A 14,055-nucleotide genomic window follows, 5' to 3' on the forward strand; every position below is an offset into this window, starting at 1 on the left:
ACATAAGGGTAGCTATTGTGACATTGGGAATATGATTTGGTGTGTACGTAGAGAAAGTATTATGTTGACTTTCTTGTAAATAATGATAATTGATGTTAACATTCTTGGAAATATTAATCTCTTGAAAAGATTGTCTTTCTAGATGAGTTGGATCGAATTCTTGATTTTGGTGCATAAAAGGTTAAGTTAACCTTGTTATTGTTTCTTGATTCTTCAAGCGTAAAGATGGGTATCTATAATAATTTCTTGAAAGGAAAAGCATGAGAAACTTACTTGTAGGAAGATAGAGAAATGGGGTTATGATGACTTCCTTTAAGAAAGAAGTAAGTAATTGTTTACATGAAATGATGGTAGAGTTCTAGAGAAGGGAATATGCGTTGCCTATATTAAAGAAGGGCTATAAGATAAGCTATTGGATACTCAAAGAATAGTCATTGTGTTATGGAGATGTGTTCTTTGTATGTTAAAGAAACTATGTTAATATCCTGGAAAAAAACTAAGTGGAAGGAACGCATGTGCAAAGGCGCAAAAACAATAGTTTATTACATGTATGTAAACATAACTAATGTGTTATATGTTTCAAAGGGAAACATGGACTTGTAAAACTAATGGTTAGATCTCTTAAAGAGAAATATGCATTAGTGTGAATAAGCATTGTGAAAAGTAGAACAAGAATTTACTTGAATATATGTACTAGTTAATTAGTATGTTATGCTTGCTCATGCAAATGAGTAGATGTTAAAGGATCACTTTTAGAGGTTGCTTATTAAGTAATTAATAATGTATCTAATATTGTTGCCAAAGCTTGTTGACAACTACATTAACAGGAAACGATGGTGGTTGGTGCCAAAGGAAAGTGATGTTTAACATTGTGGCAGGAAAAGGATTAATGGTCCATGCAAATGAGTTTGAGTTGCAGGATCGTCCATTGCTAGAACAATCATGCCACAAGGAATGTTGCATGTGGCGGTATGTAAGAAAAGGGTTTCATGGAAACTGTATTAGCTTTTAGCTAGTTATGTGACAAATTAATGATAATTCATTGTAATGATTTCATAACAATGGTTAAGGGATGGAATCCCTTATGAGCCATTGAGTGAGGGGTGAAAACCCTCACGAGCGTTTAATAATAAGATTGAACATTTGCTAGTTTTCACCCTACGAGTTTTCCAGGGTATATTGGTGTTCAATGGTGTGATTGCCTTTTATGTCAATTTGATGATGTTGAATCCTTGATGATGATGATTCTTTATTTGATGTGATAATTCATAATGTCCAAAGTATGTGATTAATTTATATGGTAAAGGAAAATCATGAAATGGAAGCAAGGTTCATGAGACAGTTTATGTTATTACACTACCACATTGGTGGTTAATGGTTATGCAACTTACTATCTTTTACTGCAATTTACTTGATGTATTAATGAACATTATATCTAATGGTTATTGAGGAATTGAGGAGTTGTGAATTGGATAATTACTTGTGGGTAATTTGTATAAAAAAATTCTAACTCCCTGCTTTTACATGCGAGGTTACCAAGGTACATTACAGGTAATCCCTGCACAATCAAAGAGCTCGAGGGTTTTCAGGGTGTTGAATTCATATACAGTCAAAAAACCAGTTTAAATAATACAAATCAAGATTTCACGTCAATTTTTTCCATCAAAAATTCCAAAAAATCACAGTAAAAACAACTCCGAAAAATAATAATAAGAACTTAACATTAATTTGATTAAATTAATAAAAATAATAATAAGAACTTAACATTAATTTGATTAAATTAATAAAAATAATAATAAGAAGGTAACATTATTTTGGTTTGAAGGCATTATATGTGTAGCTAGTTATATTTTGGTTTAAAGGTGTCACAGGTTATATTGTTCTTTGTAGCTTAACATTATTTTGGTTAAATTCATCAAAATAGTAATAATAGTAATATTATTTTGGTTTGAAGCTATTATATTGTTCTTTATTTTTATTTTCAATTAGTTTTGAAGCTATTATATTGTTCTTTATTTTTATTTTCAATTAGTTTTGAAATTTTTAAAAACATTTTATAAAGTTTTGAAAAAAATATTAAATTAAATATTTATAATATATATATATATATATATATATATATATATATGTCGTTTTTTTAATTGGTTGATAATTTTTTTTATGTGGTTTTAAATTGAATTTTCAAATATAGAACTATATTAAAAAATAAAAAATCTAAAAAAAAGTCTATTAGATAACCCAATAATTTAGGCCAACTCATTTCAAAATCAAAATATTTTATAAAAATATTATTTAAATTTAATTTTATAACATCTTTTAAATTAAAACTTAATACCCAAAATAATTTATTTAAATTTTATATAGCTCGTAAAATAAGTGTTTTAATACCTATTGGTGTTTTTTGACCATTTAATTTATATGGGCGTTTTCTGACCATTTAATTTATATAATTTTGAATAATAGAGATTTGACTTTTATAAAATATTTAATTAAAACAATTGTCATACAAATAAGTATAATTAAATTTTTATTCCTTATAATTAAATTTTTATTCCTTATTATAATACTAATTTATTATAATACTAATTTACTGAAAAAGAAAAGTTCAATTAACAATTATCCTATTCTGTAAATCATAAAATTTAAAGTTCAAATACACTAGATCAAACTAACCATAAGTATCATGAAAATAATAATATAAAAAAATATCATAAAATAAGTATCTTAATATTTATTATAGATAAGTAAATTTACATTATGATTTATTTACTTTTAAATTTTGAATCTAATTTATCGATAATCATGATAATTTATCATTATAGCTCAAAAATAAATCCAATAGGATAAATATATTAATATTTTTTTGCATGCAATTTGCAGAATTCCAGAGAGGAAAGCAAAATCAAGCCTGAAATTCCGATGAAATAATAAAACAATGTGAATAAACTGTCATGTGAATCCACTAGGGGATAGAGATCCCCAATATTGACCCCGTCAGGGGATCAAATAATGTTTGAAATATTGACCCCATTCGTGACCAGAGACGATCACAATTGTTGTTAACACTTGCGTGGATATTGCATACTCATCAACCATATGACCAAAGGTTAAGTTTGGCAACTATTGACATTCGGATGAGAAAATGCAGTGCTTGAGATTCACATACGATGGGGACTTGAAAATAGTGATATCGATCACGTGATACTTTCAAACTCGGTAGCAATTTCCAAAGTTACCAGTCTATCCGAACACTGTCCCCGTCGCAGAATTGCCCAAACCTTTTGAAGGAGCCGATATGAACCTGTCACACAGAAAATCTGTTCCGGTACACCAACAAAATCCCAGATACCTACACAGCAAAAAAAATTCAACGTACGCTTTATCAACAGAGATTGGGACGGGTTTAAATGGACGAATTAAATCCAGGGTAGGAAGAAAGAGTGTATATATCATGACTGTATATATCACTGGCGTGATAGATGCAACCACTGTATATATGTTGGACTGGACTTATCGTTGCTATCCCATTACCATCTCAATGATTTTTTTCATTGTATGTGGACTTTGGAAAAAGAGAATCAAGATGCGACGTCGGCCGCATCGCTGAAGATAAGGCTACTGAAACCGCTTTACACATCAGAAAAAGGTCATCAATTTTCTGCTGTCTAACTCCAAAACCTGATTCCTTCCATATAAAGAATGCCATCACTCCTTTTTCTTCTTTGTTTTACCTTTAAATGGCAGCGCACAGGAAGAACGAGGGAGGTGCAGCAAGAAGGAATCTGTAATCTGTTCCACGATTTCAAGGTGATCTTCATAATTTCAAAAATCAGGTTCAAAATTTTTTCAAGGAATGCATTATAAAAAAGCGGAGGAAGGAAGACCTAAGCAGCAAGTAAGGTATAAATTTTTTATTCATCATGAAGATGTGAATAACTTGCTAAATTTGTGGATATTTTAAAACATTATCAAACATATAAATGTAAGTTTACTGTAAATGGAAACATTGTTAAACTTTTGCAATTGTGCAATACAATGGACGTTAAATTGAGATTTCTCTTGTGGACATCGTGAATCATTCAAGTATTGGAAAAGTAAAATGAAAATAAAAAAATCTTAAATCCACTGAAGGAGATTTTTTTGCTTATATAAATTAATTATTTTGGTTTTAATGGTTCTATTATTTACATCATAATTTTAATAATAGCAAAGATTTATTTTATCAAGTCTTATAAAACCCTTGAAGAAGAAAAATAAGCTGATGATGGAATTTTTTTGAAAAAAATAATTAACTCACTTTATTCATTTTTTAAACATAAAACAATGTACACATTTTTTATTTCTAATTTGTTTGCGCAGCCTAAAATAATGAACTTCATTTTTTGATTTCATGTTCCCTTAAAGAAAGTAACTGTAAAAATATGCTCAGATTTTGTGTCTCAAACTTTTTGAGGTAAACTAATTGTAATGGTTTGCGGAAATATTTTGTATGAAATTTTTTAGATATGTGTTTTTTCTAAGAGATTACATGTTCAAGATTAGAGATATAATATGTATATTTTTGTAGATTTAATTGGGCAAGGTGAATTCCTTGTCCCACAAACAAAAAAATCTTATATACTAATTTGATATCTGACTTGGTCATTACTTTAAAATAAATAATAATAATAATAAAATAAGACTCCTTATTCTAAAAAAAATTAAAAAAATATTACAAAATCTCCCTCAGTATAAAAAGTAATCCAAATTTGATAAAGCATTCATATCAATTGGAAAAGGAAAAGAAAAATTGCAGTCACAAATACCATGATTTGCCCCCACAAAAAAAATATCGAGGTGTAACCCTAACATTATGATAATTTAAATCAAATTACAATGAAAATGTTATTTATTGTGTTTAATAATGAATGGTTCGTTGGCTTTTAGCTTTCCCATGCATTCGGTGGATGAGCACCTAGGGTTTACCAGGTACCAGGGAAGAAAAGAGGAAAGAGATTCCCGGGTCATGATAAAACCATTTTAAAAAGCTAAACCTCTGAACATCAGAAATGCGTGAAAACACAAACAACGTACACGTAATAAATGCTTCTTCCAACGAGAGGCGTGCAGCGAGCTAGATTTATGTCAAAGGAGTGCACAGTCTTTGGATGATGAGCTATAATATATTTATATATTATTATTATTGAAATTCGGAGACCCTAGCATTGCAAAGTCCACAGCCCAGTTGTTTATATTCTGCTATTTTTAAAGTGTGAGTTAATAATAACTCATAGCTATTCAGATGAATCTGCTCTATTTTTATAATACAACTTTTCATATGAATCTAATGTTTTCAGAGGGAAATTTTTGGCTTTGAATTTGTTATGTGCTCTGGATTTTGAAAAATTGATTATTCTAACGTCGATATATATTTTGTTATTTTTTCGAAATATTCGAAATTTGATTATTCGGAAGTGTAAACCAAATTTTGATGTCAGAGTTTTCATGGATAAAGTAATAGTAATAGGTTTTCTTGTAACTGCACAAATATACCTTATTAATTCCCAAAGGTTTTCTTGTAACTGCACAAGATGCAAAAAAAAAAAAAAAAAAAATTGTTTAAATGTGTACTTACAGCATAAAAAATTGCAAAATCTCATATCGCCTTTCTCGTAAAAAAAAATGTTTTATTTATTTATTTTAATAATTTTAAAACTTGTAGTTTAAGTAATTGAGTTGAGAGACTTATTGAGTGCAAAAGCACATTTTGCAAACCAGTAGCAGGAGATGTGTAAGTTTGTCACTCTGTTCGTGCCGGTTTAAAATAAAAATAAAAAATAAAAAAAATATGTTTTAAATAGAAAATAATGTTAGCTATAATTTAAAAAAAATGAATATGCTGTAAAATAATTATTAGTAAGAAAATGTGTGAATCAGATGTTCAAATCTTATACTTTTCAAAAATATTTCAACAAGATATCTAAATAAACTATTTGAAGATCTATATTAATTAATTTATGTTGATATCAACTTCCTATATATCTAAATATAGAAAAAAAGAATTATGGTTAAAATTTTTATTTGGACCTATATAGATGATGTTGAATCCATTTCCACCATCAAAAACATGATTCAAACACTGCTTTTACAAAAAAACTTGAAAACATTTTACTTAGATTCCCACCACTTTTGGCCGTCCGGGCAATTCCTCCCCCTAAGTAGATGACTCCATATATGATATATCATTTTTTCTAACATTTTTTTTAATATTTATTTTTACAAAATTTGATGAATTTTTTAAGATATTAAATTTAGAAATTTTAAGTAGGCAAAAAATTTTAGAATGATAAATCTATTTATGCATTATAAAATACATTTTAAACCAAAAAAATCACAATAATTATAAAAATGAAATTAATTAGAATGCACCATTTTTAATATTCTTTATTAAATTTGGAAATAGTAACTGGTTTTTCAAACGTAATGGTTTATCCCATTCACATTAGCACTTCCTCATCCACATGACGTGTTCCTCCCAGAGAAAATTAATTAATTAATTAATTAGACTACTGCCATGAGGTTAGGTTCTTGAGAGTCAACTGTCTCATTTCTGTACAGTCTAGATTTCCATAATTTAGTAATAAGATTCGTTTGAAAATGGGTATATTTCCTTTCTTAATTGCTCACCATTACTCGATTTCTGTGTGCTCTCCTGTCCAGGTTTATGGAACTGGTGGGCAATTAGCACCTCACGAGTCTCGATCCCTATCTCCATTTTTCAATATAAATATTAGACTTTCCAACTTCCAGGGCAAGTGCCCAGTGGGACCCTTTGAAAAAACAATGTCACAAACACGTCATATACAAACTTTTATTTATTATGCTCAACTCACACATATGCACAGTCCGGAACCAACCTGGATTCCTATTCTCTTTTCTTGAAAATCAAGAACTTCAAACCGTTTCTCCACGGGGCGTTGACGCATTCATCGGCTATCTCCCCCAAAGTTTCTCAATTACGAAGGTTTTGTTCAATTCCCAAAGCTTTTTTATTTGTTTTTTTTTGTTTTTGAAGGCCTGAGATTTAGGCGCGGTTGCAGCAGCGTGTAGCCCAGCACAATCCCAGAGTAGGTTTGCACAAATAAATCAGGACTAGAATAGCACCTAACACGTCTTATTAAGAGTCAAATCTCACTACAGACGTGGGCAGATAGGAAAGAGCACTCACCAGATCTCACCAAAACCGAGAAAATTGTGGAACAGATGCGCTAAGCAAGCTTGTCCGATGCAGGAGCAGGCGTCCATCGAGGTGCATGCCTTCCCTTCTTTTCTCCATTTTTATCGGTGGAACCAAAAAAAGCCCCCCTGATCTTCACAGTCTTAAAAGGACCTTCCGATTTATACACAGGCTTAATGAAAATCACAGTTCAAGAATTAGTATGCTTGGTTTTGCCAGAGCTCTGAACATCTTGAAATTGCTTCTATATTATAAAATCTTCTCAATTCGCAATCTGATAATACAGAAATGCGATCTCGCCCTTTTTACAGATCAGTCGTATTGGTTTAATCCGAAAAAGAAGCTACCAGTACCCGGCAGAACTTTAATCCCATTTAGAAAGATAAATAAATTTATATGATGATTATTGTAGAAATCTGTTTTAATGAGTTGAATATCTTTATGCAGATTCCACAAATATCCCAAAATTATTTCTCAAAATCCTATGGCGGGTTAGCCATATTATCTAGCAAACCCTAAAATCGAATAGCATTCACTGATTAATGCTGCTGGGCTTCTCATAAATCTGTTTTCACTCCTTTTACTGATTACTTGCTATTCTCTAGGATGACTGTGATCATCAGGAATTAGTTTCACTTCTGCCCCTTTTGAGAAAGGGTTTCTATTTTGTCCCTTTTAAGAAAGTGTTTCAGAGACTGAATTTGATGGATTCAGAGACTGAATTTGATGGATATTGTGGTTGTCATAGAGTTTTGAATTGATGATGAATGAGTGCACTGTTAAAATTATTTTTATAATAAATTATTAATTTAAATTTCATGATTCAAACCAATAATAAAAATAATTTAAGTATCTTATTTATTTTATGACAAAAAAGATGAATGTCAATAGGGTACACAGAATTTATGGTGGTAGTTACAGGTTGCCATGAAAGAACAACATCAAGGCTTAACACAGTTCTTTGGGGTCCTAGACTTTCAGTACTAATGAAGCATTGGTGCATACAACATGCTCGAACAACATCAAGGCTTAACACAGTTCTTTGGGGTCCTAGACTTTCTGTACTAATGAAGGACTGGTGCATACAACATGCTCAAACGCGGGTACCATTAAGGAAACTCGCTTGCCTGTGGACGGAAGTTAATGTAGCATTTAGTTTAGGGTTGAGAGATTAATGATCCATAAGTCGGCTACAAGCCCCTCTGAAATGCCTTCATTTTCAAGAAGATTAATCATTCTTTGCATATTTTTAGATTGTAATAGCTCAATTCATGATCAATCGTACTGATTATCGAAACGGTGGTAACATGTTTGTGCTGACAGGATCAGGGAAAATTTCCTTCAGGGCTCTTTCAGGAGTGACCCGAATGTCCAAAGAAAGGTATGCCTTTGTAGGAGATTTCACCTAATAATAATATTTTCATGTGAAGATATTCAATAGTTTTGGCCAATAGTATTGGGTATTTGGCCAGAGTTCTTACTAATCCACGGAGGGTTTTTTTTTTTTAATCCAAACATAAGTTTTCATAGCTAGCAATTTCGAGATGAATCAATAGATTGTTTGTTATGCTTCAGGAAATGAATCAATAGATTGTTTGTTATGCTTCATAAAATGAATCAATAGATTTTTTTGTTTGTTATGCTTCAATATGATTTTTTGCAATGAATTTCAGGGAGAAAGGTGAAGGGTTCAATTCCGTTAACAGGAAATTGAAACGGAGCGAGAGCGAGAGAGTCCGGCGAACCATGATGGGAGCGCAAAGCTCTTCCAATACATCAACGCCATGTGCTGCTTGTAAGCTGCTTCGTCGCCGGTGCGCTCAGGAGTGCCCGTTCTCGCCGTATTTCTCACCCCACGAACCTCAGAAGTTTGCTTCCGTCCACAAGGTTTTCGGGGCCAGTAACGTCTCCAAAATGCTTCTGGTGCGTTTTATGTTCTGAACTCAAATCTATCATTCACATTCAGCAGAAACATATGCAAGGAAGATGACCAATGTTTCTGAAAATATGTTAATATGGCTGCCATTTTGTACTAGTACGAACATATCAATGTGTTAATGTTAATATGGTTACGAGCCTGTAACTGAAATCAATATGACTGCTAACCTGTAATACACCTACCTTATAATCTGCAATCAACATAAAGATGCTCTGTTAATATTACCGCCCTCATATATCTAGTAAATAGCTGGAAACAAATACACATGTAACTAGTAAATAGTTTGAAACAAATACACATACAAATAGATGAAACAAATACACATGTAACTAGTAAATAGTTTGAAACAAATACACATACAAATAGATGTGAAGAAAAAAAATAAGAAATATAGAAACTATAAATTCAGGAGATTCATTAGAACCATATAAGGGGAATTTTTTTAAATTATACTATTTCTTATTTTATAGTTAGTGTATAATTATTATTTTATATAATGAAAGTATTTTTATGTTAATTACATATTCTAAAAATATCTCAAAATCTGATGATTTTTCTTTTCATTTCATCCCATTCCAAAAATATCTCTGATAACTTTTCTTTTCATCTCATCGTCGGAATCTCAAAATCTGCTATCAACTTAGCAATATGACCATAAATAATAGTAACAATTATGCCAACCCTAATTATTCTATTTTAACCCAATGCAACTGTTAAAAAGCAACTATAAACTATGGTAACAATTATATCAAACTCAGTTATTCTGTTTTAACGAAATAGATAATAGTTCATCCCAACCATTCATCTCTAACTTGCTTTCTCGCATGACAAGTAAGAGTTAATCCAACAACTAACACCAACATCTGAATATGTTCTATATATCTATCCAAACATATAAATATGTCCTATATATCTACCCAAATATATGAATATTAAAGCCAAAAATGCGCCTGATATAAACCCATATAGACCTATCCAGCTACATGGATACATTAATATGTTTTTGATAATAATACAACCTCTTGTCACAAACGAACATTATGCCAAAGAAAACCCAGAGAAATATCTGCCCACAGTATTCATGGCAGGCCTGCTATGCTGATCTCAAGTATGTCACTCTCTACCTTATCATCTATCCAAAACTATAATATGGGTTAAGGTTTATAAGTAATTGTTCATGAGATTAAATATAATATGGATTAAGCTTTACAAGAAATTGTTCATGAGATTAAAGCCACTTCAGACTGCCTAACATTTTTACAGTGAGTGAAATCCTTGTTCATGAAGTCATGAATTAGGTTTAAATGTTCCACAGTCTCAGATATCTCACAGGGATTTTGATTTTATTTATTTATTATTATTTATATGTTCTAATCTTTGCTGTCTTTTTTAACATTAGAGAAGGGCAGGGTAAAATCAATAAGAGTCCAGCTACATTTGTGATTTAATCCCAATAGAGATACTTCAGATTTACCCTTAAGCCCATGGCTGCTGTTAGGTTCTGAAACTATTGGAAGATGTACCCTTAAGCCGATGCCTGCTGTTGGTTTCTGAAACTATTTCCAAAATCTCTAATGATACAGATTCTCTTTTGATCTCCGAGTCATCAACTTCTTCGTATAGAATCTTGTCACTTCCAAGTTAACACGGCTCGAACTCTCCGAATCTTGAACTTTAAGCTCCACCTCATGTCAAAAAACCGGTTCTGTTAAATCTTCGGTCAGAAAAACAGCCCGGCCCAAATTTGATTTAGGTAGTTCCGTAATTTTGAATAATGAAACTAAACCAAACTTCGGTAACTTTTTAAGAGAATCATGCATTTGTCAAATCTAGTCTTTTTTTAAATAGTAATTTCATAAAAACCCAACCAATAAAATCATCCTTGGAATTTTATAATGTTGTGGAGGTAGACGGAATCAAGTTTCAAATTATTCGGTACTTTATTTGTTTTCTTCTCTTCATTTCTCATAACAAAATATAATATATTTTTATTATTTAAAACCGTAAATTTATCCAATAATGTATTAATTATTTTAAATAATTATATATATTGTAATTAGAGGAATTGGTAATTGCACTGAATCGTATTTACATGATAAGGATTGATTCCAATCACTACCACTATTACTTCTAGGTCAAGCTTGTACTCTTGTAACATGAGGTTGATTTTGACTGCTACCACTATAACCTCTAAGCCGGGCCAATACTCACGTGACATGGGGTTGAGTTCAACTGCTACCACTATAACCTCTAGGCCAAGTAGTACTCGCATGACATGCTGTCGATTTTGACAGTTACCGCTATAACTTCTAGGTTGTGTTCATCCCTGCATGACAAAAAGTCGATTCTGACCGCTACCACTGTAACCTCTAGGTGAACCCATGCACACTCCGGCTGCAAATCACAGGGGATTTGAACCTTCTTAGAGACTTTATATCATGCTACCACTATAACCCTTTAACCTCTAGGTTGGGTTCATCCTTGCATGACAGAAAGTCGATTCCGACCTCTACCACTGTAACCTCTAGGTGAACCCATGCACACTCCGGCTGCAAATCACAGGGGATTTGAACCTTCTCAGAGACTTTATATCATGCTACCACTTAACCCTTTAACCTCTACGTTGGGTTCATCCTTGCATGACAGAAGGTCGATTCCGACCTCTACCACTGTAACCTCTAGGTGAACCCATGCACACTCCGGCTGCAAATCACATGGGATTTGAACCTTCTCAGAGACTTTATATCATGCTACCACTATAACCCTTAGGATGAGCTCGTACTCATATGACACAGGGCCGATTTTGATCACTACCATTATAACCTCTAAGTTGGGCTCATACTCGCATGAGATAAGGTCGATTCCAACTACTACCAGTATAAACTCATTGCGAACTCATATATGCTCCCATGGTAAATAATGGGGGATTTGAACCTTCACAAAGACTTCATATCTCTTCGGATGCAAACACACATTGACCACTATCTCAAGGTGCCACCATGACTTCAAATTAACCCCTCATGGGAATTGAACCTTGCCCAACAGTGAAAAAACTCCTTTCTTTCCATCATTGGATCCAATCCCTTTGGGCTATAATTATTTTATATTATTTTAGTAAAAGAAATTTGTTAATTATATATATAATTTGTTATATATACTTTAAAGTCATTGTTAAGGAAAATACCAAATTGATGTAAGGGACCCCCTTGTTTATTGGATAAGGGTCCATCTTCACAACAATTTGACTTTTAATATTAAGGAGGTGTACGTACTCTACCACTTTAGATTTCAAATTGTAACCTCTTACTCTTACAAGGAAAAGGTATTCTTCACCATTAAATCCACTTAAACATATAAAATTATTAAATATTTATGTTTAAATTAAATTTATCAAGAAAAATACAAATTTGTAATGTATCAACTTTCAATGCCATGTATTAATTCATTAAAATTTAAAACAAAAATCATACATTAACAAATTTGATAGCTCCCAATACTTATAACTCCAAATTTAAAATGGATTTATTTTGATTTAATTCTTGATTATGTGGAAGTGTACATCTAGCTAAATTTGGAGTTTGAGTGCATCTTCTTTTATGTCTTCATTTATGGGTTCTCGAATACATAAACTGTTACCATATTTCAAACTTTTGTGGGAATTTTAGCATGTTATCATAGTCATGATATGTTTTTAAAGGATACATTTTGTCCACATACTATTGTATTTTTTTTAATTTTTTTGTGCAATGGAGAGTTTAAGTTAGAGGAAATAATTCCTTGTAACTTGGTAATTATTGTGATGGTTACTATGGAGATCATAGCAAATATTTTTTTAAAGCAATACGTATCTTTAGTGGATAAAGGTTTTCCATGTGGAGAAGGAAAATGAACATGGTATTGAAAGGGGAAGTAGTATTCAATCTAGTTGAAGTTCATTTAGTAAAACATCTACAAAATATCCCTTACTTTTATAATTTATAGCATCATCCTCTTATTCTCTAATCCTAATAATATATTTATAGTTATCTTAAAAGATAACTTCTTGACTATTAATGAAATCAATATGTATAAAGAAAAATAAAAATAAAAATAAAATAGTGGGCTACATGAGCGACCTCTAGTGAAGCAAAATATGTCATGAATGTGGATTAGAAAGAGCAAAGACACAAGTTTTAGAGTTAAAAAAAGAGTTAGCTTGTGTGAAAACACCTATAGAGTGAAAAGGTACTCAACCTCTACAAGAAAAAAAGCATAGTATCATAAGATAACAACATTAAGCATAACCCTAGCCACTTATCGTGGGAGGGGAAGGTAGATAGTCCATGACTAGTCATGATCATCCAAGTTGGGCCCATCTAGTAATTAACATACTAACCTCCATGGGTTATAAAATGTCCCACCATTTAGTAACTTTTATAGGTTTATGCCCCTCTAAAACTGAAAAATCCATGGTTGGAAAGGCTTTTTCATAGGTTGAGATAAGCTAATGGAAAGGAAATGCATGCACTCATAATCTCTTATACCTACCTAGTAGACCAATGCTAAGGTTTTCCCTTTGAATAACATAAAGAGGTAGGTTGGGAAAGGGCATGATCAGGTGTAAGCTTTAGGCTAGGATGCACATGGCTCATGATGTGAAGGGACCCGTGCCAATAGTCCAAAAGATGTAGTTTCTCCATTTCCAAGTGCATTATGTGATTACACCATAATATGAAAGGTTAAGTTGAAATTGTTTAAACTATCATAAAACCAAAGAAGTATAATGTGATAGAACATTTAAATATATCAGCATTCCTCCTTTTCCACAACTAAAATAAAACTCCAACTGTAACAAGGCACTAAAAAGAATGGAAATCTAGAGCCCAAGTTAGTTGGTGACAAGGTAGCCCATTAAGATAAA

At 31.8% G+C, this 14,055-nt stretch overlaps 1 protein-coding gene across 5 annotated transcripts in view; it reads left to right on the forward strand.

Annotated features, from left to right (window-relative positions):
- Positions 1 to 3,699: 3,699 nt before the first annotated feature.
- LOC149167153 (LOB domain-containing protein 15-like) overlaps positions 3,700 to 14,055 on the forward strand; it is a 47,119-nt gene continuing 36,763 nt past the window's right edge. The window contains exons 1-3 of one of the 5 annotated variants that reach the window (XM_089431469.1): positions 3,700 to 3,900; positions 8,540 to 8,597; positions 8,890 to 9,139. In XM_089431469.1, coding sequence (XP_089287595.1) covers positions 8,584 to 8,597; positions 8,890 to 9,139 — 264 coding nt within the window. In that variant the 5' untranslated portion in view covers positions 3,700 to 3,900; positions 8,540 to 8,583. Of the gene's footprint in view, positions 3,901 to 6,892; positions 7,004 to 7,044; positions 7,289 to 7,370; positions 8,320 to 8,539; positions 8,598 to 8,889; positions 9,140 to 14,055 lie in introns of those variants that run through there. The other 4 variants (XM_089431470.1, XM_089431471.1, XM_089431467.1 and 1 more) reach the window with 4 other exon arrangements.

This window comes from Pinus tabuliformis, chromosome 5_1, assembly GCF_031772625.1.
Source record: "Pinus tabuliformis cultivar Carrire ecotype Pingquan chromosome 5_1, CPIR1, whole genome shotgun sequence".
NCBI lineage: Eukaryota > Viridiplantae > Streptophyta > Pinopsida > Pinales > Pinaceae > Pinus > Pinus tabuliformis.